Genomic DNA, 24,879 nt, shown 5'->3' with positions numbered 1-24,879 from the left:
CATTTGGAATGTCCCCTACAGCTAGGCACTGCACAAATATTTTTGGAGTACCTCATAAAATAGAAGTTTCTTGACTGCTGGTAGGGAAGTGTAATTGCAGGGAGGAAAGCATCATGGCCAGGCATTGATTAAAGAAAGCAAACAAGGCAGGCATTCCTGTCTGAGCATCAGAACCAACGTATTCCTCCTCATCCCTAATTAAACTCCCTTAGTCATCCTGCCTTCCAGATCCTTCTACATCGTTCTGACTGACAAGAATATCTATCTCCTTCTATAAATAACAAAAACACTAAAAATATCCTACAACAAGTATTTCAGCTCCAGTTTTATTCCTGCTTCTCGCAGATGTGAAATGCTCTCTTCTGAGAGAAAATACCTCATTGTTCAGCTAAAACATAGTTCACTCTCCAAAATACAGGTCACCTTAATGCTACTCTGGGCTGACAATTTTAGGAAGTGTCCCCATATCCTCTGGCAATTTGAGAACAAGCCCCAAAGTCTCATGATTTTAATAATACAATGTGATCTTTATTTTTGTTAGGGATCTCAATAATAGAAGTAGGTAGTATTTATCAGCTTTGCTAATCTAAGTCAGTGATTTCTGATAGAGAGCAAACCATTTATTTAAAGGTTTCATTTATTAACCTCATTGGTGACATGATTATTTGAAAAGTAGTTAAAATACTGTGGAATAAATATACTAGAAAAAATATAATGAATGTTAATCAAATTTAAAATTACATTTCCACTCATGTTAAGTTGCTATCAATTACAAGTGTTTTCAATGTTAATTCACACTAAAGTTACATTTAGAGTCAAAATATCAAAACTCAAATATTTTTTATAGACAGTCATATTACTTTTTAAAACCAGTCAGGTTTAGATTTAATTTATATTTAAGTTATATATTCTTGCTTTTAGACATATCACTTTGAACGTAATCCTACATTCAAACACTAATATTTATATTAGTTTTAATTAATTTATTTACTATTACAGCAATATACTAATTAATATTCTGATGATTAATATTCTGAATGATTAATCATCATTCACAGAAGTGATTTATTATATGGTTTGCAAATCAGATACTACCTTGAATATAAACTACATTAGTTCTTACCAACATTACAACTAATATTGCAAATTCAAATATCTGATGTCACAGCAAAATCCATTGCAAATAAAAATCCAGTGTGAAAACAAACATTTCTAAGGACTTCTTGAATGACAAGGCTGTGATTAATATATAAAAACATGGAGAAACCTGTAGTACTTATAACAACTTTGGAAAGGCATCACTATTTGAAGCCTACAGCCTTCAATATTCTGAAAAATCTGCTCTTGGATATTCTCCAGCCTTTAAGGACAGAATTATGTATGGTCTTTATAAAAAAATCAGCAATGAAGCATAATTAAACATTTCAGATTTTGTATTTTATATTTACATTTTTGTTCCCTTTATTAAAGAAGAAAAAGTTTAAGGGGAATTTATTTTTCTATGTTTAAAAAAAGACAACTATCATTAAAACCAAGTGATTTTTCCCTCTATAAATAGCACACTCCTCACTAGAGCTTCAACCATGATATTTGATTTTTTTTTTTTTTTCATTTATGACCAGCATTTTCATACTTACCAAGACATACCCAACAAAATTCCCTATGATAAATTTAGATGAGCTACTAAAAAATGCAAATATTGCTCAAGCTCAGAAGGTTTCCCAGGAGTTGATGGACAGAATGCATCCATCTAGTGGAAGTGAACCCCTCAGATCTTGGTTCTCCAAGACGATGTGGTACCATGGGTTGTAAAGCAGAGACAGAAGGCATTAACTGAACAGTTAAGCACAGAAAAAGGTAGAGAACAACTGGTCATGGAACAGCTTCAGCCATTCTCCTTGCAGCTGAGACCAATTTCAAATACTACCGTGACCAAACCAGAGGAGATGGCAATGAATATTGCTGTTGCCCACCCTGGTGTTGAACCTTGGTGTATGACATTAATGACTACTATGAATCGCAGGAAACTGGATATGAGAAAGTCTGCTGTTTGTACAGTAAGGAGAAGAAAAAGAAAAAGGTCTACAATAAGGACAGACTTAATTTCTCACTAGAAATAAAAGGGATGAGTAAAATCCAACTTTCTTTTTAAGGTTACCAAAATATGAATATATTTCACAACATTTTTGTTTGTATCACTGCCCGCACCATGGTACATGCAATAATTATCCTGTGTATCATGTTTTGAGATCAATATGTATGTAACTTACAATGAAAGCCTCTGGGCTTTTTTCCTCTATTTTGTGTAATCTGAGATTTAGGATACTGTCAGTAGCTAAATCTGTTCTTAAAGGACTGCTAACTTATTTTCTGCAGTGTTGGCCATTACATCCACAAAGACATCATCATTGTTGATCTTGCAAACATATCATAAACATAAAATTTTTAGATGAATAACAAAATATTGCAGAAACTATGTTGAAAATTATCATATATATATATATTCCACAACTCTTTGAGAATGAATAGGAAAGCATTTAAATTAAAAAAATATATATATACACTATTTTTCCCCTTGTAAATTAGGAAGTACTTGGTACATGTTGAATTACTGGGCTTTTCTGAGTATTTGAATGGCATTTCATATGAGTTTCCCTACTGTGTATTTTTAATACTGGAGAAATTTAGTTCTAATAGACATTGATGAGAGAAACTTAAGAAATGAGGAAGAAGTAGACATAAAATCTGTAGTCTGGATAAGATATTAAAAGCAGCAAATGCAACGTCTTTAACTAATGTTAAAAACTATCTCTTGTCAACTGTATTTGTGCTATTCCAGAGACATTTCTGTGACGCCAGAGTCAATCCATTATACAACTATTTTGTATTAGGAGTTTTAGCTTTATAAATATTATTACTTTGTACTATTCCTCACTTTTGCTGTTCTTATTTGAAAATATAAAGCTTGGGGTTCAAAAAACATCTGGATAAGGTACATGTGGACATTTTTAGTGGTGAAGGTGGTAATGCTGAGCTAAGGGTTGGACCTCATGATCTTAGAGGTCTTTTTCAACCTTAGTGGTTCTATGATTCTATGAAAAAGTTCCGTCAGTTACCAAACTGAAACAGTAATTTATTAAAAGAAAAATAGGGCTAAAACAAAAAAAAAAAAGTATTTAAAAAAAAGAATTTATAGCTAGGAAGATTATGTTCTGTTGCAGAGGGCAGAGATTTTATTTTGCAAAGCACTCATAATTTTGAAAGTCCAGTTTGTTTATAGAAGAAAGAAAGATATCTACATTATTTAAAGAAAAGGTTCCACAAAGTGTATGTCCTAGGTTACAATGTAAAATGTGCCCAAAGTATGTATTCTATCACCATCTACATGAAATGTTGAAACTAAGTTGTGCACCACTGTTTCCCGTGCCCCCTCCCTCCAGACTATCTTCTGTTAATGGCCCATCAATGCCGTCCTGCATGACTCATAGATAACTCTCCCCAGGAGCTATCTCTGTTTAATAGGCAATCAAGGACCCATTACAAAACTGATAAAATGATATCAGTCCATTGTGAGATGCTCCGCCCAGGGGGAGGAGCCAAGCATTCCCACCTGGATATAATCTGGGCCTTGGGACAGCACAGGCAGCCTTACCCACTGGATCCCCAGAGGACAAGAGCTACCAGACCTTTCTGCAAGAACACTGCTTCAACAAGACCACTTCATTTGGACTGCTACCACCACAGTTTCAGGTTGTATTCTTACTCTGTCAGTGATCTTTTGTACCATTGCATGTGTTTTATTTTATTTTACTTTTTTTTCCTCTCCTATTAAATTGTTTTTTCTGACTTGGAGTCTCTCGCTGGTTTTGCCTTCAAGCCAGCACAGTGTAAAAGAAACATGGTTGACTAAACTCTGTAATGTACATTTCAATTTTGTATTTTCAAAATGAAACATTTTATTTGTATCCAGAAAAAATTGCTTACAGACAAGTATTACCCTCCTTTTTCTATCTCTCTGGGCTGTGTTTTGTGGCAGGTGTTAGACTAACGATGCCAATCAACAAAATATTAATATTTACCCAGTTATGCAACTGAAGCATGTGATCATTCCTCAGTACTCATAGGAAGGTAGTAATAAGGGTACATATATAATATATTTAATATGTTACAAGTGAAAGCTAACTGAAACATGACAATGTCATCATAAAGATATGCTGAACTACCTCTATGTAAATTTCTGAGTTACAAGATGGCAATTAGATACTGACAAACTGCATGTGTTAAACCTCCAAGATCTCTAGGCATCCCTGTTAGAACACCTAATTGCTATTGCACATGTCAATAGTCAATATTTCAAGACAGTTTCTCAGGAAAAGGACCTGTAAAACATGAGTAGTCAGTTTATTCTTTAAAAAAAATTTGAAGACATTTCAAAATATTACTGAAAAAAATATTTTGAAGAAAAAAAAAAAAAGTCTTTATGATTCCTTAAATCACACAATGATACTCAAATATTTTTAAATATTTTAATATTAAAGTAACTTTTTTTTTTTTTTCTTTTAAAGGATACCAAATCGCTAAATTCAATTGATATCTGTGATTTATCCTGAACCTGAAGGGAGCCTCCAAAAAGGATAGAGTGAGAATATTTACAAGAGCATGGACAGGATAAGGCAAAATAGCTTCATACTTAATGAGGGCAAGTTTAGATTAGATATTAAGAATATTTTTTTTATTATGAAGGTGGTGAATCACTCACACAGATTGCCCAGAGAAGATGTGGATGTCCCATCCTGGGAATTGCACAAGGCCAGGTCAGATGGGGCTTTGAGCCACCAGGCCTAGAGGAAGGTGTCCCTGCTCATGGCAGAGGGGTTGGAATGGGATCCTCTTTAAGGTCCTTTCCAATACAAACCATTCTATGATCCTATGATTTTCCATGGATTATTCTACTCTTCGTACTGAATCAGAACTTTAGCTTTTTCATGTCTCCAGGGACTTATTGGGATATTGCTGCCTTTTTTTTTTTTTTTTTTTTAATGAAAAATAGGATAGCTATAATTGTTTATCTTTTATTGGAAAGCAAGAAGAGTTAGTAACTACCACTTCTACAGAATTGAATATAAAATGCCAGCAGTTTGTCAAGTGCAGAAAGGTTTTCCCTTGCATATCTAATTAAAAATACACCTAGCTGAAATCCTCCATATGGTTCTACCCTGAAATACTTGTAAATTATATTCTTCAATGTCTACATATTATCTTATGCTTAGTGAAATGGATGCAATGTGTGATATCGAAATTGGTATCACCTCTTCCAGTTTTATCACATGCTCTCCTAGGAAGAGTTGTGTCTAGCAATATTTGATCAACAGAACAGACAACACTGAAGTACTTCAATAAAGAAAAAAATAAAATAAATCTGAGTTAATTTTACAAAGCACAAGGTAGGTGAGACACCTTATTTATTTTTAGTGCTGAAAATTTTGAAATATAGGATTTTTCCAGATATCCTTTTTGGTCCAAAAGGTAGGATTTCTGGCTATGTTACTCTAAGCATAATTCAGGGATTCCCTCAGTACAGTCATACACCATAACTCTTGATATGATCAAGAGCAGTAAACAGAACATGATAGGAGGTTTACTTCAGACAGGAGATTTGGTTATAAAAATAGTATTTTCCAAAGAAAAATTTCTGAATTAGAATATTTTTTTTCCAAAATATCTTAGTTACCACCAGGAAATACATAAACCAAAAATCAATCAAACCCTTGACTTTTTGACAGAGATTATTTGAAAACATAATTCTTAAAGCTTAAACACTTTCCCTAAAATGTTTAAAAAGCTTAAACACTTTCCCTAAACCTACTCCTACTTTCATAACATAATAATCAGCACCTAATTTGCAGTGCTGATACAAACACCCCTAATTTTTCATTTCTCAACAAATTGTGTATGTTATTCTCTTCAGCTGATAAAGTGACATGAATACAGACCTTTAGTACATGCTATCATAAACTAACCCATTCCTCTGACTTGAGAGCCCAGAAGAACCACATCTGAATGTACTTGTCTATATGAGATAAGTCAATTAAATAGTAAAAAAGATGCAAAGATTGCATACTTTAATGTACCATGTTCAGGCATCACAAAATATTCCTGAAATTTATATTATATTTTGGTATTGCAAACCACTGCACACCTTGCTCTCTCAGATTATTCCCTTTTGGGACTGAGAACTATGAAAACACTCCAATTTCAACAATTAATCTTTGAAGTCTGAAGAGTCTAGAGATCAAGGTAAATAAATCTGAAATATTGGAAAAATATTAAACAGGAGCTTTGCCTTAGGTTAAAATGCTTAACTGCTTCAGACTTAAAATCAGGCAAGTAATCTTGAAATGTGTGTGTAGAGCATAGGACTAACTGGTGAAAGTTTCACTCAGTAGGAGTAATTGATTTTATCATTTAGAATAATTTTGTAAAGAGTCTAACAGTAAAGTAGGAAGGTAAGGGTCTGTAAAGATTCCAAGATGGAGAAAGGGAAGTGAGAGGGAGAAAAACACTTACTATTTTTTCTCGCACTGTTTCCACGTGGTCGGTTCCTGGCAAAGGCACTGTTTGAACAGGAGTTCCTCCTTCCTGAGCTTTTTCAGCTTTCAAAACCACTTGTGAAATCCCAGTTGTCAAATCCTCTTTCTTAACATCTTCTTGCTCCTTAGCCTGCAGTCCCTTATAAGGTGCTTCAACTTCTGCTTTCTGTTCAGCAACATGGTCTTTAATCTCAGCTGTAATTTCTTCCTTTTTTTCTTCTGGATGCGGTGTGCTCTTTTCTGGGAGCACAGTTTCTTTATCTTCTTCCAACGTGCTTAGGAGTTTCTTTTGGTCTGCAATTGTTGTTGCAGGAATTTTATCTGCAGAAGGTGTCTTCGACAGTCTCCCTCGCTGAAGTTTTGCCTCTTCTTTTTGACCTTCCTCTTGAATTTTATCCACTGATGAAGTTTTCTTAATTTTGTCATGCTGAAGTTTTATATCTTTCTGAATTCCAGGCTGTATTTTATCAACTGAAGCTGCCTTTGGCAATTTTACCTCCTGAAGTTTTGTATCTTCCCTCTGAGCTGCAGGCTGGATTTTGTCAGCTGACAGTGCCTTTGCCATTTTCATCTGCTGGAGTTTTGGATCTTCTTTCTGAATTCCATGTAAAATTTTGTCAGCTGAGGGCATCTTTGCCAATTTTGCCTCTTGAAGTTTTATGTCTTCCTTCTGAACTCCATGTGAGATTTTATCAGCTGAGGATGTTTTTGCCAGCTTTGCTTCTTGAAGTTTTGTATCCTCCTTCTGAACTTCATGCAAAACTCTGTCATAGGAGGCTGTCTTTGTCAGCTTTGTTTGCTGAATCCTTGGGTCTTCCTTCTGAGAAGCATGCTGGATTTTATCAGCTGAGGGTGTCTTGAAAAGTTTTCCCAGCCTAGGTTTTGCATCTTCCTTTTGAGTTCCTTGCTGGATTTTATCAGCTGACAATGTTTTTTCCAATCTCCCCTGCTGAAGTTTTGGAGCTTCCTTCTGAACGCCTGGTTCTTCTTTCAGCTTTGCTGCTGCTGGAGTAGGTGGTGTGGAAGTCTTCTGAGGGGAATGTGAGACAGCAGGCACAGGCCTTTTTTGAGGAGGAGCAGGTGGTTTGGATGTTGGTTGTGAAGGGCCTGTTTTGGGAAGTGGCACCTTGCCCATGTCTCCAAGCTGTCCTGACATTGCCCTTTGGGTCTGGCAGTTTAAGCACAGCCATTCCTGTACCTGTGATACAACAAACATGAAGTTACTTATGTGACAAAGTAACAATAAAATCATACAGTGTTTCCAGCTGATACAGTTGAATTCTTTCAATCTGAATGCTATGCATACTGTTAAGTTATTTCTTTTCTTTCCTGCGCTTGCAGGAAGATTCAGAGCACCATTCCAGAAATGGAGCATACCAGGTTCCAGAAAGCCAAGATGAACAAACATTCCAGAAATGGAGCATACCAGGTTCCAGAAAGCCAAGATGAACAAATATAAAAAGGTACTCAGAAAACTAACAGCAACAGCATTTTTCCAAAGTATTGATGATTTATATGTGCAAAGTTTTCTTACATATTTCTAATACATATTTCTTTCTAAAGCCCCTGTGATCTATCAATAGGTGCCGATAATTTTGCAAGCCTGAGAAAAAGGGGACCAACTGGCATTCATGGCTCTCTGTGTTTCTCTTAGGAAATCCCCTCTTGAGGTTCTGTATAGGTATCTGTATAAATTTATTATGGCTGTAACTCAACAGGAAGATCACCTCTCTGCTCACTTTACTGCTAAATTCCTGCTGCACACTGGCTCCTTTTAACTCTTCTTCCCAGAAAAGCAGAAAAAGGACAAGTGCTTCTATCTGTGCAAAAGATCTCGTTGCCAGTTGCCTAGCTACTACATGAGAGGAGTAATCACACTGTTTCCAGTGGGATTTAGTTTATAGTTCCTTTAAAATAGCCAAAGAAAATTTTAAGCACAGAAAGGCACTGAAAGGAAAAAACAGACTCTTCTGTATTCTAGAATAGCTAATGAAGGTTTACTTCACTAGTGCAAAATGAGCTTCACTGGTGGATAAGTGGTGTATACTGTACAATAAAAGCTACATTTAAAAATAGCTGATCATCCATTTTTACAAGTGATATATAAATTACAAGAAACATTTAATATGACAAAAAAATCTTAAGTAAGAACAGCTCATTTGGACTACTTTTATGGAAATGTAACTGAGGAGACACTATTTAATGTATAAAATTCTCTGACAAATTTTTTTTGTTGCACAAACAAATCAACAATATATGCATAATCATTCAGGTCATTAAACAATTGTCTTATGTATTTATTATTCTATTTTTTTAGAAAAATGACCAAACTAATGAGCATCCTAGTAACTGACACAAAACATGTTTAATAATAGTACCCAATAATATTATCCCAATAAATGCAGTTTATCAGCTGAATCAGCCATCTCCCCTAACACTTACTATATCCTTTGCAAATCCAAACTGAATGTGGCTCTGTATCAGACTATTAAATATATGTTAGGCTTAGTTTTTTCTGTTGAAAAAAGCATTTAAATAAAATCCTCCAGGATCTATTATCCTTCTCCTTAGGACTTAAAGTGTTCCAACTACACATCACTTGTTTGGGAAGTACTAATTAAGATTTTTTTTTTTTTTTTAATGAATGTACAAAATATAACTCATTTTTCGTGAAAATATTTATTTTAAATGGGGTTATCAGGAATTCTAATCCCTCTTTTCCTAGAAAACAGTATTTGAAGTCATAAATATGTTGTGTACTGTCTTGTATAAATTGAAAATTGAAGCAATGCTCCAGGAAACAAATTTGTCCCAAGAAAATAATGTTATTATTATTATTATTATTATTATTATTATTATTATTATTCTGCCATGGACTAAACATATAGATAATGTTTAGCATAAAAAAGACTACTGAAAAAAAGATCTAATTTCATAGTAATTTTGATTTGTGAAATTCAATATTAAAAAAAAGTTTTTGAAGATCAATATTAAAAAGCTGGCAAAATAATTATATTTTTTTTAAAATTTATTGGAGTGCTGAAAAGATTTTAAACCCACAAAAAGGGGACAGATTTTGCTTTATCCATTCAGCCTGAAAAATGCTCATTTCCCAATGTCAGCAGAAATAATGCCATTATTATTTGTGCTAATATACCTTCAGTCAGCAAAAGGCACGAGAATAAGACAGTACTTAAACATATTAAGCTTCTCAGAATCTAGCCTTAGCCATCTTAAATTACATAAAAACATAATGAAGTGGCTTCTGCCATGGAATAATCCATGGTTCAAAAAATTACTGCTTTCTAGATATTCTTTGTGAACATGTTAATTTTTACTTTAAATTCATATGTTCTTTTTGCAGTACCATTTGTTTGTCTTATTTTATTTTTATTTCCTTAAATCCGTGTCCATTTTCTAGGGTTTCTGTGTTTCCTTTCTATCTACATTTGGCGGTACATCTACACTTGGCTTTTCTCCTAGCTCTGCTGATTATGCAGATTCCACCTGGTACCTCTCAGCTGCAGCCTACTCACTGCTCATACACTTGCTCCTTCTCAGATTCATCGTTACTTCCCTTTCCTTCATTTAAATCCTTCACAGACTCGGTTCTTTGAATGCCTATAAAAACTTTAGCAACTTTAGTAACAGTGTTAAGTGTTTAAAACCAGTTACGGAGTCACTGTTTCTACTGCTTGCTGTCCCTATTTAGTGTCTATAAATTTCTGACCCTCAAGGACTATGCTTTGTGCTGAGCACATGGTAGAATTCTTAAAAAGGAAAATAATGACAATTAAAATGAGGAAAGGAATTTGATGACTAGCAGACTGGCAAAATGCACTAAATTTTGTCAAAAGATGGAACATCTAGACTTGTTTCTCTGCCATAATGATGAAATGTGATAGCAGGAAAATCACCTGGAATTGTCCAGATACTCAGTGATTTAATGAACCTTGCCACTCTCCTCTTGGACATTTTCTATATGTGCATCTATTTACCACTTTATTTTTCAGTGCCACTGTATAGGCATTACATATACTACTCCCAAAGCTATGTGTTTCATAATGGTTTTTCATTATCATGCAGATATTTGGTCACAAAAGAGCCTACAAAAATCATCTTATAGCACCAGGCCTCTAGCTCCTGATTCCCTGTCAGAATGGTTCTCTGTAAAGTCAGAATTTTGTACCACAAAGTCATATGCCTCAGTCTTAGACTTGTCTTTTCCTCAGTTAACCTCATGCCCTGAATGCAAGCTTCTCCCTAAGGCTATCTCTTCAGTTAGCCTGTCAACCCACATTTATTAGGACTTGGGAAATGGACATCATCTTCTTTTAGCAGTCTTCACTAGATAAATCTTCCTTTTTTCTGATCATCTAATTCTTCACACCCTTTGGTTCCTGAACTGGCCTTAGACATTATGATTGGCACTACAAGTGATTCAAGTGCTTTAACACTCCAAATCCACAACTCTTTGCCTATGTTTTCAGCAACCCTTACAATCCAGTATTGCTGGAGAGAACAAAGTAGCTCTGTCACAATGTTCTCCTCACTCAGTTTTGTAATACACAGATGTCATTATGAAAAGGGCATACATCTAACTTTCACTGTGAATGTCTGTTATTCAGTCATCAAGCAAGAGCTCTGCCCTTCTTGTTACAGAATGGCCCTTTCTGCAAACAAAAGGAGTGAAGGAACTCTTGAAAGACTCAGTTCAGAGTTTCAGGTGTCTGGTTCAGGGCCTAAGCTGGTACAGCACAGCTGAGAGTTCTCAGCTCAGTTTCATTGAGAAAAAGGCTGCTGAGACCGTATTTCAGAGAAAGCTGGGTGATGTAAAAAATTTAAACAAAACAAAACAAAAAACAAAACCAAACAAACAAAAACAAAAAAAACCCAACAAATCAAAAACACACACACACACACACAAAAAAAAAAAAAAACAGCAAAAAACAAAACAAAACAACACCACATAGTGTCACAACGAGAAAAAAAACAGGAAACAATATTCTGACATGAAGAGGTACAAAGCCAAAAGGAAAATACAGAGAAGTGGATGGTAACGACCCAGCAACTGCAAAGGTTGGCTGGTATGTTCCAAGGAGGTGGAGAAGTTGATTCTTGCTGCCCTCCCTGGTGATTGTCTGGCCAGCAGACACTATCCAAAGGTCTCACTGAGGTGGTGAGTATGTTAATATTAACAATTCTTCATTGGTATCTGTCTGCTGTGTGTATTCACCCACAAATTACTCTGTACTCCTCAAGTCAGTACATTCTCCTTGCTCTGCCTGTGGCAGATGATACCTGGACAAAATGCAGAGAGGGAAGGCTACATTTCCATCCAGCATGGGAATGCTGGCTTCAGCATTTCTTTGGGATGTGTGATCTACACATTGAAAGCCCACACAAACTGAGGACTTAGATCTCCTACCTCTAGAAGAACTATTCAAAATTCCTAGACCTACATATAAAAAAGTTACCACCTGTGCTGCATAAATTCATAGAGAAACATAAATATTCAGAGCATGATCACAAAATTAGACTGTAGGTCTGGCAGAAGAAAAAAATACAAAAATAAAATACTAAAATCTCACATTTTCTCAATCCAAACAGTGTTAGGCAGGCAGGAGGTAACTGTCTAAGTGAAGCCAGTTTGGCAGACAGGGTTCAGAGTGGAGCCTGTATGGCATCCAGAATTAGAAAAAATGCAGAGAGGTTTTCACAGATATAGTGTCTATGGAGGTCACAGGCAATTTTCCAGGCTCATTCTCCTGAATTAACATATAAATTTTGTCTAAAATGTCACTTAGGAACTTAAACTTATTTTTGGATTCCACCCCAAGTGGAGAAATTATGTGCAAACAAATGCTTAGTCAGATGGCTGATTTTTGGAGAAAGGGTTAGAAAAATGTTTCCCTAATTTAACCTAGGGAAATGAATCCCACAAATATGACTTACATAGGAGAGAAGGTATATTGGCTGCAAACCAAATGGATATTAATTGTCCATGGACAAATTTAGCTTTAAAATTTGAACACCTTCCTTGCCAGTAGTGATTTGAAGTTTGGAGTATGATACAATAGGAGTGTGGTACAGAGAAACACAGTTAATTTCAATATATGATGTGGTTGCCAACAAAATCACTCAGTGATTCATGAAATCCTACCAGTTTTAAAAACTGCATTTCTTTAATAGTAATCATGAGCAGAATGCATTATATCATTAGCATTAAATAGATTCACAGAATTTAGTTTACTTCAAACATCAAGGTGTCATTTAGCTACCAAAGAGAGATCATAGAGATCCCCAGAAACTGGTTCAGATGAATTCAAAGCATCACATTAGAAAAAAACAATTTTAAAAATCCTTGCAGAATAAAGAAGTTTGTCAACAGGAGAGGGAAGGATTACTTTTTCAGTTCAAAAAAAAATTTATTTTTTTTTTTTGCTAAAGTTGCAACCAAGAGGAGATTGTTATCTGAACGATGCAAAACAAAACAGCATCTTTTATCTTTTTCTCAGATAAAGAGTTTCAGCATGTGATTAAGGAAGACTAAGTTTTCTCAGTCTGTCAATATTTTTACTAATTGATATATTTACTTATAAGCCATCACAACTATGAAATGTTGTTTTCAATGATCTCTTTTTCTTCCACACCAAGTGATAAAGGAAGAGAGCTGTAAATACAGCAGCAGACTAGCAGAAATGTACAGAGGAATTGGTGTTTCTCCCATGTGTCAGGAATTATCTGCTCCTTAGTTTAATAGGGTTGGGACTGCTGAATATTTCACTCAATTATGTAGAGATGAAATACAGAGCATGACAACACAAAGATGACCTACTTCAAGTGATGACAAATCTGAAATGTGTATACCCTTACCTTACTTCAAGATACATCTTAGCACCTTCAGAAAAAACCTCAAGTTTTGTGGGTTTTTTTCAGCAGCTGCTTTGTTGTATGGGAATTTTTATTTTAGCAATTAAATTTAATAGATAATGGGATTTTTATGTGTATAGTGTCTCTGTATACTTTAATTTCCCTTAGTTATTTTGCTGAAATCCCTTAGAAGCTTAGAATTATGTTGTCAATGCACAAAAATGTATCCCTAGTGTATATATACACGATCACACATGCAAAAGAACAAAACTGTGGACTTTTTTTTTTTTTTTTTAATTGAGGAGGGGAAATGTCACTGTATTTGTTTTTATTCTGCATGTAATTGCGCTGTAATATGTTTGTTACTTTTTTCGTGCATCACTATAACAAGATGACTAAAAGTCCTCCTTTGTATGGGCAGGTTTAGCTGCGGGGGTGCTGTTGCCCAAAACAAAGGCATGATCATTCCTCTTCAGTCTTACACAGAGAAATTCTGATCGAGCACTTCAGTACCCCTGGTGACCACTCCTTCTGTTACCATGGAAAAAACAAAAACAACAACAACAACAACAAAAAACAAAGCAAAACAACCCCACCCCCAAAACAAAAAACAGTGAAGAAAAAACTAAAGTGGATATGGGTACCATTCAAAGGCCAACCTTTTGTTTATTAAACATTTAAGATAGCTTTGGATATTGATTTTCACAATGAAGTACACATGAAAATCAGCTTTCTGTCCTTACACATCAATGACTATACAATTGTCTTTTTAAGTGGTCTCCTAATCTCCAAAGTCCATCTCAGAGTGGTTCCTGTATTATTTTGGTGTCTCATTTCACTCACAAAAGCCACTGCAGGTAGAGAATTTACTGTCATGATAAGAAGATAATAGTTATATTCATAAGCATATTTCAGTGTATCAGGCAATCAGAGTCAGATAAACGTTGCAGTGACATTATCTTTCACAGGTTCTTTTAAGGAAATTCCCAATTAGATGACTAAAACAGTTCCTGTTTGCTTGCACATGTGACAATTGACCACGCTGTTGTGCATTAATGAATAGCAGCATGTGACCTCTGTTAATGCTATTCTTAACTGGCTTTGATAGAATTGTAGTTCTTAAAGGTTTCTGTAGATCCTATAGACCAAAGAAATTTAAGGTTGTGTTAGTAGCTGAAGTCATAATTTTATGGTAAAAAACGGTTTTATTAAATAGTTATTTTATAAACTGGTTTAGTCAGAGCTTTAAAAATATTAGGCTATTGTATTCCTTCTTGGTTATATGAAGATGTTGAGAAGCCTCACTATGCTCCTTTGTACCCTTTATTACAACAGTCTCAAACAATAACTGTTTTCTGTGTTTCCTAACAGCTGAACCACAAATTGGTCTGCAGAATACGTGAGTATTCCCATTCCACCATTGCTATTATTTGTTGTGAACTGACAAAATGTCTAGTGTCACAAATGGCACTAAAACAACAAACACCACCATCCCCTGAAGAATTTGTGGTCTATTCAATTCTGTGTTCAATGCTGACCTTTTACAGACAGTCCAGAGAAAATTGTTTTTGTTCAAAAACTAGATCTTAGCTATGGAGCTAGGTTCTGTAGCAACAAGGAGAACTCTTATTTTTATTACATCTCAAAATATGTATTAAGTTATAAACTACAAATGCAATCTTTCTATCTGAACCTTAATGGATCATATATACAAACACCTTAACCATTCTTTGTAATTTTTGTGATCCCCAATAGAAATACAGAGACAACTGAATGTACATCGTTGCTCTGAAAAGTCATTTTGCATTTTGTTTGCTCTTGCAAATCAGATAATCCTAAAACTAACATGTGTAGTTCACCCCAAAAATATGCTTTGAAAACCCAAAAATCTCTGCTAGGACAGATTGAAAAGTGTGTTGTTTGTCCCCATTTCACCTATTAATACATTGATTTTTTTTAGTGAAGAGGGGTCTGTATGCTTCAAGTGAAACGCTGTCAACAGAGCTGTAAATACTTAAAGAAAAAAAGGTGATTTTATTTTTTTTTTTTTCCCCACTCCTAGCTCTATCCAGTCTCATCTAACCTAAATTGTCAATACTTAACTGAGGATCTAAACTTATGACGCTGGCTACTCAGATTCACTCAGCAGGCTATGGATCTATTCCTGATTAGGGAGAGAGCCTGCAGCAAATTGCTCCACACAGGGCTCACTTCAAGGATGAATGTGAGATTTGCTCAGAGCCTAGACTAAAGTCCAAAGATAAACCTTTCTTAAAATAGTAGCCTGAAAAAAAGACCTAAATCTGTAATCTGATAACTTAAATAAGTGGTCTGATACTCAAAAGCTCTAAATACTTGAAGACAGTTCCACTTACTCTTTTCCACTTTTCAGTTCGTCTTTTCTGTGTTTTTTTTAACCAGAATCCCAGTGTACATATCTGTTTTGTCAATTAGTTTTATTTTACATGGCTTTATAATTTCAATTTATTAGCAATGTTTTTTGTATAATGTTAGCTTTCAGTGTCATGTGAAAGATATCTGAATCCTTTAGGTGCCTGAAAATGAAGGGGACAAGCAAAGAAACAAGCAGACAAAAAAAATCGGAAAAATCATGGTCAAGGAAACACACTATTCTCAATGAAGAGAAAACAGGTCCAGCAGAAAGGGAAGGAAGGTCTCTTACCTGGCTTTGGAATATTAAATTAATTATTAGCTACAGATTCAGTAAAAAGTTTGCACGTAACCATTTTCTGATACACTGGGGCAGCTGACATGGCAGTAAAGATATAAAAGAAGTAAACAAAGGAAAGAGATATGACATCTGTGCAGAATGGCCATGGCTTTGTGTGATATGGTACAAGCTGGGAAGCACACAGCTCTTCCCAATGGACATTTCCCCTAAAAACCCAAAATGAGGAGGTGAAAACCATACCAACCTCTCTGCCATGGGCAGTGTGCAGAGATGGCAGAGCACAAGAGCACAGAAATAGTCACTGCCTGGTTTTCCAACACATGGGCAGAACAACACTTTATCATCAGGTGTGGCCATTTTCATTGATAAGAGGCAAATTCCCAAGGCTTGAGGGAACACAATACAAATTCTAGGGAAAGGTAAGGGGAGAGGTGAGGCGCAGGTACAAAAAAAGGGGGGGGGGGTGGGGGGGGGGGGGGGCGGAAAGAAAAAAATAAAAAAAAAAGAAAAAAGCTTTTGTCTCTTGGCTTCATCTTCCTTTGAGGCTGCTGCTGATCAATTCTCAGAAGACTGTGACACGTTTTAAGTGACAATAATTATTTCTGTATGTCCTGCTCATTGTTTTGACCTTTCACTTTCCTGCCTACATTTTTGCCTTTGTGTCACCACATGATAGAAAACATTGGAAAGATTGTCTTAAAAAGGAATATGCCATTTAGTCAGCAAGAAAATCCTCTCAAAAACTGTGACTCAAAAAAGGTGAGCATGCTGTGTTCTCCTGTAGTTTGGAAAATATGTGCAAGAAAAATTAAAAATTAAATACTTTTCTTGGGAAACTTCAGACCAATATTCATTAAAAATTCTTCTCAATATTTTGTACAGAAACATGAGTGCAATCTGTTTAAAAGTATAACATACTGTGGTGCTACAGTATGACTTAAAGCAGAAGTTTTCTTGGTGTTTAATGTGTGAATAAATCCTATATACTCCAGCAATCACACATAATAAGCTTGACTTTACTTTCAAGAGACACCAAAAAATTATACAAAGAAAATATCAAATAATCTAAATCCATGTAAATCTGCCCAAAACAAAAGTACTGCTAACTATCAAAAGAGTTCTTAACTTCTAGGAAAAAAACAAAACAATAAACAAACAAAAACAAATAACCAAAACACACACACAAAAAAGGCAAAAAAATAACTAAAACAAAACAAAAAAAAAACAACAAAAAACAAAATACAACAGCAACAAAAACAAAACAAAAACTGTGAAATCTGGGAACTTTATTTTTCTGTCTCATTAGTGTCAATAAATCATCATAGCTCCTCTGAAGTAAGGGCAAGGCCCCAAAATGTTAAACTATAGTAGGAGTATTCCATTTCCCAATGGACTTGAAATGCAAGTAATAGATACATTATGCTTGAAAATTATTTGTTTTATCCTTCTAAAATTAAGTTTTTCACATGTCTCGAAATACACACAGTACTACCATGTGGGGAAAAAAAACTTTCACAGAGAGTGAAAAATGAAGAGCCTCCAAAATTACCTCCTTGCATTCCTTAGTTGCACTTTCACTTCTTTTTTGCTATCTTCAGAAGGAAAAAGAATCCTCTCAAATCAACTAGTCAGCTCAGGTCTAATACTAATTACCCAATTACTTATATAGTTTATCTGATTCAGAATTTCTCCTTGATGAGAAGACAGAGGATCTCTCCATACATCTTCAAAAATATTTCATGGAAAGGGAAAAACCATAATTTTACACTCAATCATATATGCATGATTGATACATAGACATCCACACACATACAGAGGTATGCAGCACACAGGAAGCCAAACAAACTTATATTCATAGAGTTTTATGTCCAGAAGGGGCCATTATTTTCAACAGATTTGATTCTTTAATGCCAAAATCCTTTTAGTTTCACAAAGAGTTTTCTGTTCTCAACCTTTCAGCATTTCTAAAAAAGATAACCAAATTTATGGGGGGAATCTCTCTAGCTTCAAAGATTATTGTTCCATAATTTCTCTGTCCATTGAATTTTTACATGTTGGCTCTTAGATGGTATAAAAAATAAAAGAAAAAAGTCAAAGAAAATATTAATTTGATTATACTTATATTTTAAAAGAATCATATTAAAAATTTATAACCTCTGAAGGAAGTAATGCAAAACCAAGATACATGTGATACAAACTCAACACTTTCCCACACCATGTAGCTGAACTGTAAATGGGTGTTATACTCACAGTCTCTTTTGGCAAAAAAATATTACAGTTACTTTGTCATGAAAATAGCTTTTGGTTTAAACTACATAACACTCTACAACAGTAATGCTTAAAATTTAATAAATACAGCACTACTGTGAAATAACATTTTCTATTTGCATTTATTGTGTTGTTATTCTTTTTCTTGTTACTACACATGATGTATTCATACTTAATAGTTTTGTACCTTAGATTTGGCAAACCTTATTCTTGTGGTTAATATTTGTATCATTCTTACAATGACAGCAGAAACTGCATGGAAGTTAACTTTTATCTTGAAAGCATGGCCTGTCTTGAACCATGTTTTAAAAGAGTATTTGATGCTAAAGGGTCCTTGGTAAAACTTCTAGATAAACTGAAAAGTGTTGAAGAGTTTCAGAAATATTTTAAAATACTTTTAATATAAAGTGTTACTGGGTTATAAAGTTAACTGCTCTTCTTACTCTGTCATTTCAGAAGCACACAGTTATCTTTCTTTACTTCTAAACCCAAAATATTAAAATCTATCATAGAAACAAACAAAAAGTTTAATTCTCCAAACCTTGGACCTAATTCTCTATTTTTATCCCTTATTAAAAATCTCAAAATGGAAAAAAATAACCCTCAACATAAATAGCAAATAAACAAATACGAGCAACGTTCATTTGAAGTTTTATGTTGTCAAATGTGTTGCTGTTATTCAAAATAGACTGATCTTAGTTTCTCACTAAACACCATTTTTCAAGTCTTAATTAATTTTGAAGCATTTGCTCAATCCTTGAAACACTCTTTCAAAGAACCTGTTTACATCATAAATAACATGATCTAATCCTCAGTCTTCCAGGGTGAGTTATACTAATGGCAGCTTCTAATTCATATAATTGTATGTTCTCTTATGTCAAGAACAAACATCTGGAGATAAAAATGATGAAGAAGTCAATAGCCCTCAGTGGTTTGATGTAAAGTGAAAATCCCTAAAAACACAAAATTAAAAAAAACTCCCAAAAAACCCACCCCAAGCCCCAAAACTTCCACATCTTTGTTCTCTAGGGTATGAAAGCCCACACATGGCCAACAGAATCCTGATGATTAAAGTGAAGTAAGGGTCTCACCCAGGTAGCGCCTCCACTTTTCTGTGTAACAATCCAAAAATGTTACAACAACTTTTATTGTTCTTTTATTCCTCTTCAGAGACAGACACATAGTTTTCAGCTACTTACAAGCTCTCCACTCGCCTCAGGAAACTCCTATAAGGAATTGTCTAAAACTAATGAAATAACATTTTACAAAAAAACCAAAAAAACAAAACAACAAAAAAAAAAAAAAACACAAAAACAAAACAAACAAAAAAACAAAAAAAAAAAAACAACAAAAAAAAAAAACACAACACCCAAACCAAAACAGTGGGATAGATTTTGTTGGTGATCTCTAAATCTCCTTATATTCCTAAAATTATCAAAATTTCCACCAAAAACCTCCCAAAAGAATGAAGAAAATCAAACCAAAAAACCAATTGATCAAACCCACACAATCCAACCAAACAAAACTCCAAACCAAACCAAATCAAAAAACCACAACAGCCTTTTGGTAAAACTGTTCAAAATAATTTTTTTTAGGTCTTTGTTTTGTGGCACCTGAACAATTTAGCTACTAAATTCTCACCTTAGTTCATAATTTATAAAACCAGGATATAATTTGGGGTGGGTGGTGGTGGTTTTTTTTTTTTTTTTTTTTTTTTTTTTTTCTCCTCTAAAGAAAGCTATCTTTAGGATAGAAACTTTTTCATAGTTTTTTGAAACTATACAGCTTAAATTAGGAATTTACATTATCTCTTTTTTTTAATTATATGTATCATGTGAGGCAATTAAAAAAAAAAAAAGAAAAACCTTTACTAAAAATATGCATCTGCCTGAGTAAAAGCAAACAAACAACAAAAGAAATCATCAATTCTACTATAATTTCATAGAAATTTTAAACAACCTCAGAAAGCAAGAGCCTTTGTCAACATGGGTTATGGAGAGCTGAAGACAGAAAAGCATGGAGAGTGTATTACAGAGATCATAACTCCAGATGTATGGCACAGAGAATTCAAATTGCATCCTAATACACAACAGAAATTATCATATCTTTATAATAGTCCGTGTAATCAATTCCCAAGCTTTTGACACCAGAATAATATGCAGTCTGCTTGTAAAATGAACCATTTATGGAGCTCTCTTTAAAAAACATCTCTAGGCAATGAAGTGGAAAGTTCACATCTGTCTTCAAGGGCAGATTTGGAAGCAGTTTCCAGTGTGCAGAAGTAAATTCTTTTGTACATCAATGTAGTGAAAATTATGTCCTGCCATCATCTGTATTTAATATAAACCCAGTACTTTAGAAATATTTTTTTTTTTCCTTAAAGATGGAACTTGGATGAAATAATTTTAATTATTCTGCAAAAACAATTAAGTAGACTTTTTTTTTTCCCCCTGAAAAAACCCCTTGAGTTTCTACTGATATGTTTTCAGATATGGTGTAGTATAAATCTAGAATTGTGTAAGCCAATTAAAAAAAATATTTGCAACGGAAAAGTGTTCATATTATGCTGGTATCTGAAAAAAAAAAAAAAAAGTTCAAATACTAATTCAGCTGACTGTTCATTCTATACTGATGTTTGGGAAGTTAAATCATATCCAAAAATGCCTACCTAGATTCATAAAATTTGCCATCTCAAGATTTTGTAAGAGATCTCATTGCTGATTGAACATTTACATCTTTAACCAATCTGGCAGATTAATTTTATCTTGCTTCATTCATTTGTTAAGATTTTGCTTCAATGTCCCTGATTACGCTACATTGGCACTTAGAAAAAAACATTATCCCTCAGTGCTTCATTACCTACTTCCTCATCATCATTAAAAATGCACATTACAACCATAATTTATTATAGTAAGTGTGTAGATCACTCAGATAGTACCAGTTCTTTTCAGTTCTCTCTTTCTAATAGAGTATTTGCCCAATAAATCCTTCATGGGACATTGCATCTTATGGAACTAATTTGTAGATGGTGCATAATATTGCCAAAACATTCCTTAGAAATGACTCATGGGAATAGTATTGCTGTCAATAATCATTAATGAATTTAATTGACAATGTTGATCATGGAAGTAGGAAAACAAAGCCATATATACAACAAAATTAAGTATTTTACGACAAAAGTTTATCTAGGAAACTGTAGAATAAACTGTGCTGAACACATGAAGACAGAGAAGAAGTAAGCCTGGTTTTGTTTGGTTTTAAGTAAAAGCACTCCCTGAATTAAAACAACAAACAATGTGAACAAATTTAAAAAGCAGGCACACAAATAAAAGAAGGAAATGGTTTAAGAGTTCAACAAAAACTGAAAAAACAGCAAAAGTCAATAATTACAAAACTTGTGGAAAACAGACTGTATCACAGTGCAAGGCGTGACAGGATGAATGCTCACAAACAGGCATCATGAAAAGGAAACCCAACTGCTGGAGGAAGAAGCACAGCAAAACCCAGAAGACACGGGTGGCTACAAGTTTAAAAAAATACATTTTACTCTCATTCCATCCATAATGTTCCCTCTCAGAAAAAAAGATGATTTAAAAAAGAGGAAATGAGTGCTGCTCTATTTATCATGGTTTAGTAACCACTTTGCGTTATGTAACAGTAGTACATATGGTAAAAACACAAATAAAAATGCTTCTCTGCAGGACTTGCTAATCTGCCTTTAGCGCTTCCTCTCTAAAACCTGATGAACTCTCTAGGAAGTTGTATGTTTGCTAGTTTGATTTGAAAAACATGTCATTGTTGATCTATTGTAAAAGGATTCCATCTGCAAAAGCAGGTATGAAAAGTTATTATGGAATCACAGGAGTACAAATAAATTTTTAAGATTTTATTTTTAATATGAACCTGTTTTAATCAATATGTCAGAAAAGTAAATCTTTTTGTTAAAAGTACTATCCAGAACACATATGCTTGATAGAACCTTTTGTGCCACCAATTAGGAAATTAACTCACCAAGTTTCCAGAATTTCTGGAGGTAAGAAAATATCTCATACTCAGTCCTAATAAAAAGACTATAAATAGAAAAATACATAAATTAAGTTCTAGAATTTGTTAAAAATCATATTAAATATAATGCAGCATTTCTGACTCAAGCTACTTTTCCTAAATCCCACTCAATTATGTGAATGCAGTTTCTATTTGCTGCCCCAAACCACCCACAACCCTCCTCAAGCCGAATGAGATTGATTCTACTTGGTTTCAACTCTCTGTGCTTAGCTGGAAAGTGTCCGAATCTAACTTTTTTCTTTTTACATTGATGAAAGGCATAAAATATTTCAAAAATGTCTGGTGAAAAAGCTGCACAACCAAATTATTTTTTTATAATCTGTGTATATTTTTAATGAGCCACGTAGAAACAGCTAAGGGAACAAAAAAACCTGTAGAATGAGCAGACTAAAAGAACTTGGAAAATGTCGTCTGAGGGCAACAGAAAGATCATATTTTAGGAAGCTCCGAGAAGTGGTACATATTTTGGGCTACTTTCTGTTCCCATTACAGCTTGATAATTTTCACCAAAAAAAAAAGTTTGTGATATTGTTTGTTTTCATTAAAATCTATGTTACAAGAAGGCATTATCCTTTTTACAATCACTTTTACAAGAATAAATTGTTACCAGCATTCATGGCTAACAGTTTATCACTCTGAATACAGATCTACTAGATAGGTAAGCAGTATCTGATTTTAATCTCACATTTACCTGATGAGATTTACAAGTGCCCTCAGTAAAACTGAGACTTGCCAATTTATGCAAATGTCATGTCAGATAGAAGTAAACATGAGGCTAATCTACAGAGTTCAGATGCAAAAAAAACCAGTGAATCTGGTGCCACATGTGAGGTGCAAATAAATATTTATCTCTCTTTTCTTTGGCTTTTCTGTCTGATCTTGACTATTTAATATAAGATCAGTTTCTACAGACTTGTGTTATGTTTTCTAAAATATTATTCCATTTTCAGATTCCATGATTATTTCTTCTGTTTCTTCAGACGATGACAAGCTGCATTAAGATACTTTACTTGTTTCAGGATGTCAAAGACCTGCTCAGACTTTAATTTGCAATGCTCATAAGAAAAAGAACCATTACAGCATTCTGTGGAATAGTCAAAGTCTATTTGGAGAAGTTATGATTTATTTTAGACTGCTTAGTGAACCAGACACAAATCCCAGCAACTGATCTTTGGTTTAGTATTGTATTTCCTTTTGCTCTCTGCTCACATTAATTTTGAGTAAATTAAATTTTGTATTTGTAGAAAGAGATATGTACCAAAGGTTTGATGATAAATGTTATAAACTCCTGCTTTCTATAGTATTCCAGAAAAGTGGCAGAAAAAAACATATAGACCATTTCTCCTCTATGAATAGGACCCTTTCTAAGGCCTTTTTAAAATTCTACATCGGGACAATGTGGTCATTCTAAATATCAGGGGTTTAGAAAGAACTTGCGCAAACTCCAGTTAGCTTTCCAAAAATGTTGGAATAGAATTATTATTTCTGGATGATAAACACTCTACAGTCCTGATGTGATAAAGAGAATTTGTTGACTTATTCAATACACATCTAGAAAATATGCACAGTGGTGACCGTTGTAACATTCAAAAACTGATAATGTGCTTCAATGCACATCAGTAATTGCCATTGGAATAAAAAAAAAAAAAAGCCAGTAAAACCCAACAGGCAACTTGAGATTATGTGTTACCCATAAAACACTTCTGAATTGTTAAAGTTTCATTGTGATTTAAGGTAAGTCTGTTGAAGTTCGTCTTAAACACATAAATTAAAATTAAGATAAAATGTTTTTAAGGTGATAATTTTTTTTCTGTGCCAGAACCTGCAAAGAAAAATAGGTTATTTGAACTGCAGAAGGATTAACAATTCCTTGAATATAGAAGACTTCAACTAAAGTTAATCATATCTATTCAGCCCAGAGTGGCTAAAGAGAATACTTGACATGCTTTGTGGGGGGGTATGTATGTTTGTTTACCTACAAATTTAAAGTTTCTAGGTGTGTAGTCTAGTAGTATTCACCACCTAACCTTGACAGAAAAATGAAATATTCTAAATTAATACCTGGACTCACCATAATCTTAATTGGAATCAACTCAATTTTATAAATAGTTAATTTGGCAGATCACACTTTAGTACTTAATAAAAAAAAAAAAAAAAATTATGGAAGAAAATAATTTGAAAGTGCTAGAAAATAAAACTTTTGAAGGCTGCTTAGCCTCTCTTCTGGAAAACAGAAGCACAGAACTATAAATCTATCTCCCTCTCTTCAGGTGTACAAACACTATCTGAGCTAAAAGAGAACGGATATCAATGGGACATAACTCTTACCTGACTTGAAATACTTGACAATATACTTTAGCTAGGTACAACTAACTTTACACGGTATGAAAG

General features: G+C 34.1%; 1 protein-coding gene across 8 annotated transcripts in view; it reads right to left on the bottom strand.

Moving 5' to 3' along the window:
• Nucleotides 1-24,879, bottom strand: part of PCLO (piccolo presynaptic cytomatrix protein) — a 326,032-nt gene that overhangs the window by 174,642 nt on the left and 126,511 nt on the right. For all 8 annotated transcript variants that reach the window (XM_040061464.2, XM_040061465.2, XM_040061471.2 and 5 more), the window contains exon 4: nt 6,568-7,788. In XM_040061464.2, coding sequence (XP_039917398.1) covers nt 6,568-7,788 — 1,221 coding nt within the window. The remainder of the gene's footprint in view (nt 1-6,567; nt 7,789-24,879) is intronic.

This window comes from Hirundo rustica, chromosome 4, assembly GCF_015227805.2.
Source record: "Hirundo rustica isolate bHirRus1 chromosome 4, bHirRus1.pri.v3, whole genome shotgun sequence".
NCBI classification, from domain to species: Eukaryota; Metazoa; Chordata; class Aves; order Passeriformes; family Hirundinidae; genus Hirundo; species Hirundo rustica.
Note: the sequence above shows the minus strand (reverse complement) of the source record. Positions and strands in the feature narration are given on the sequence as shown.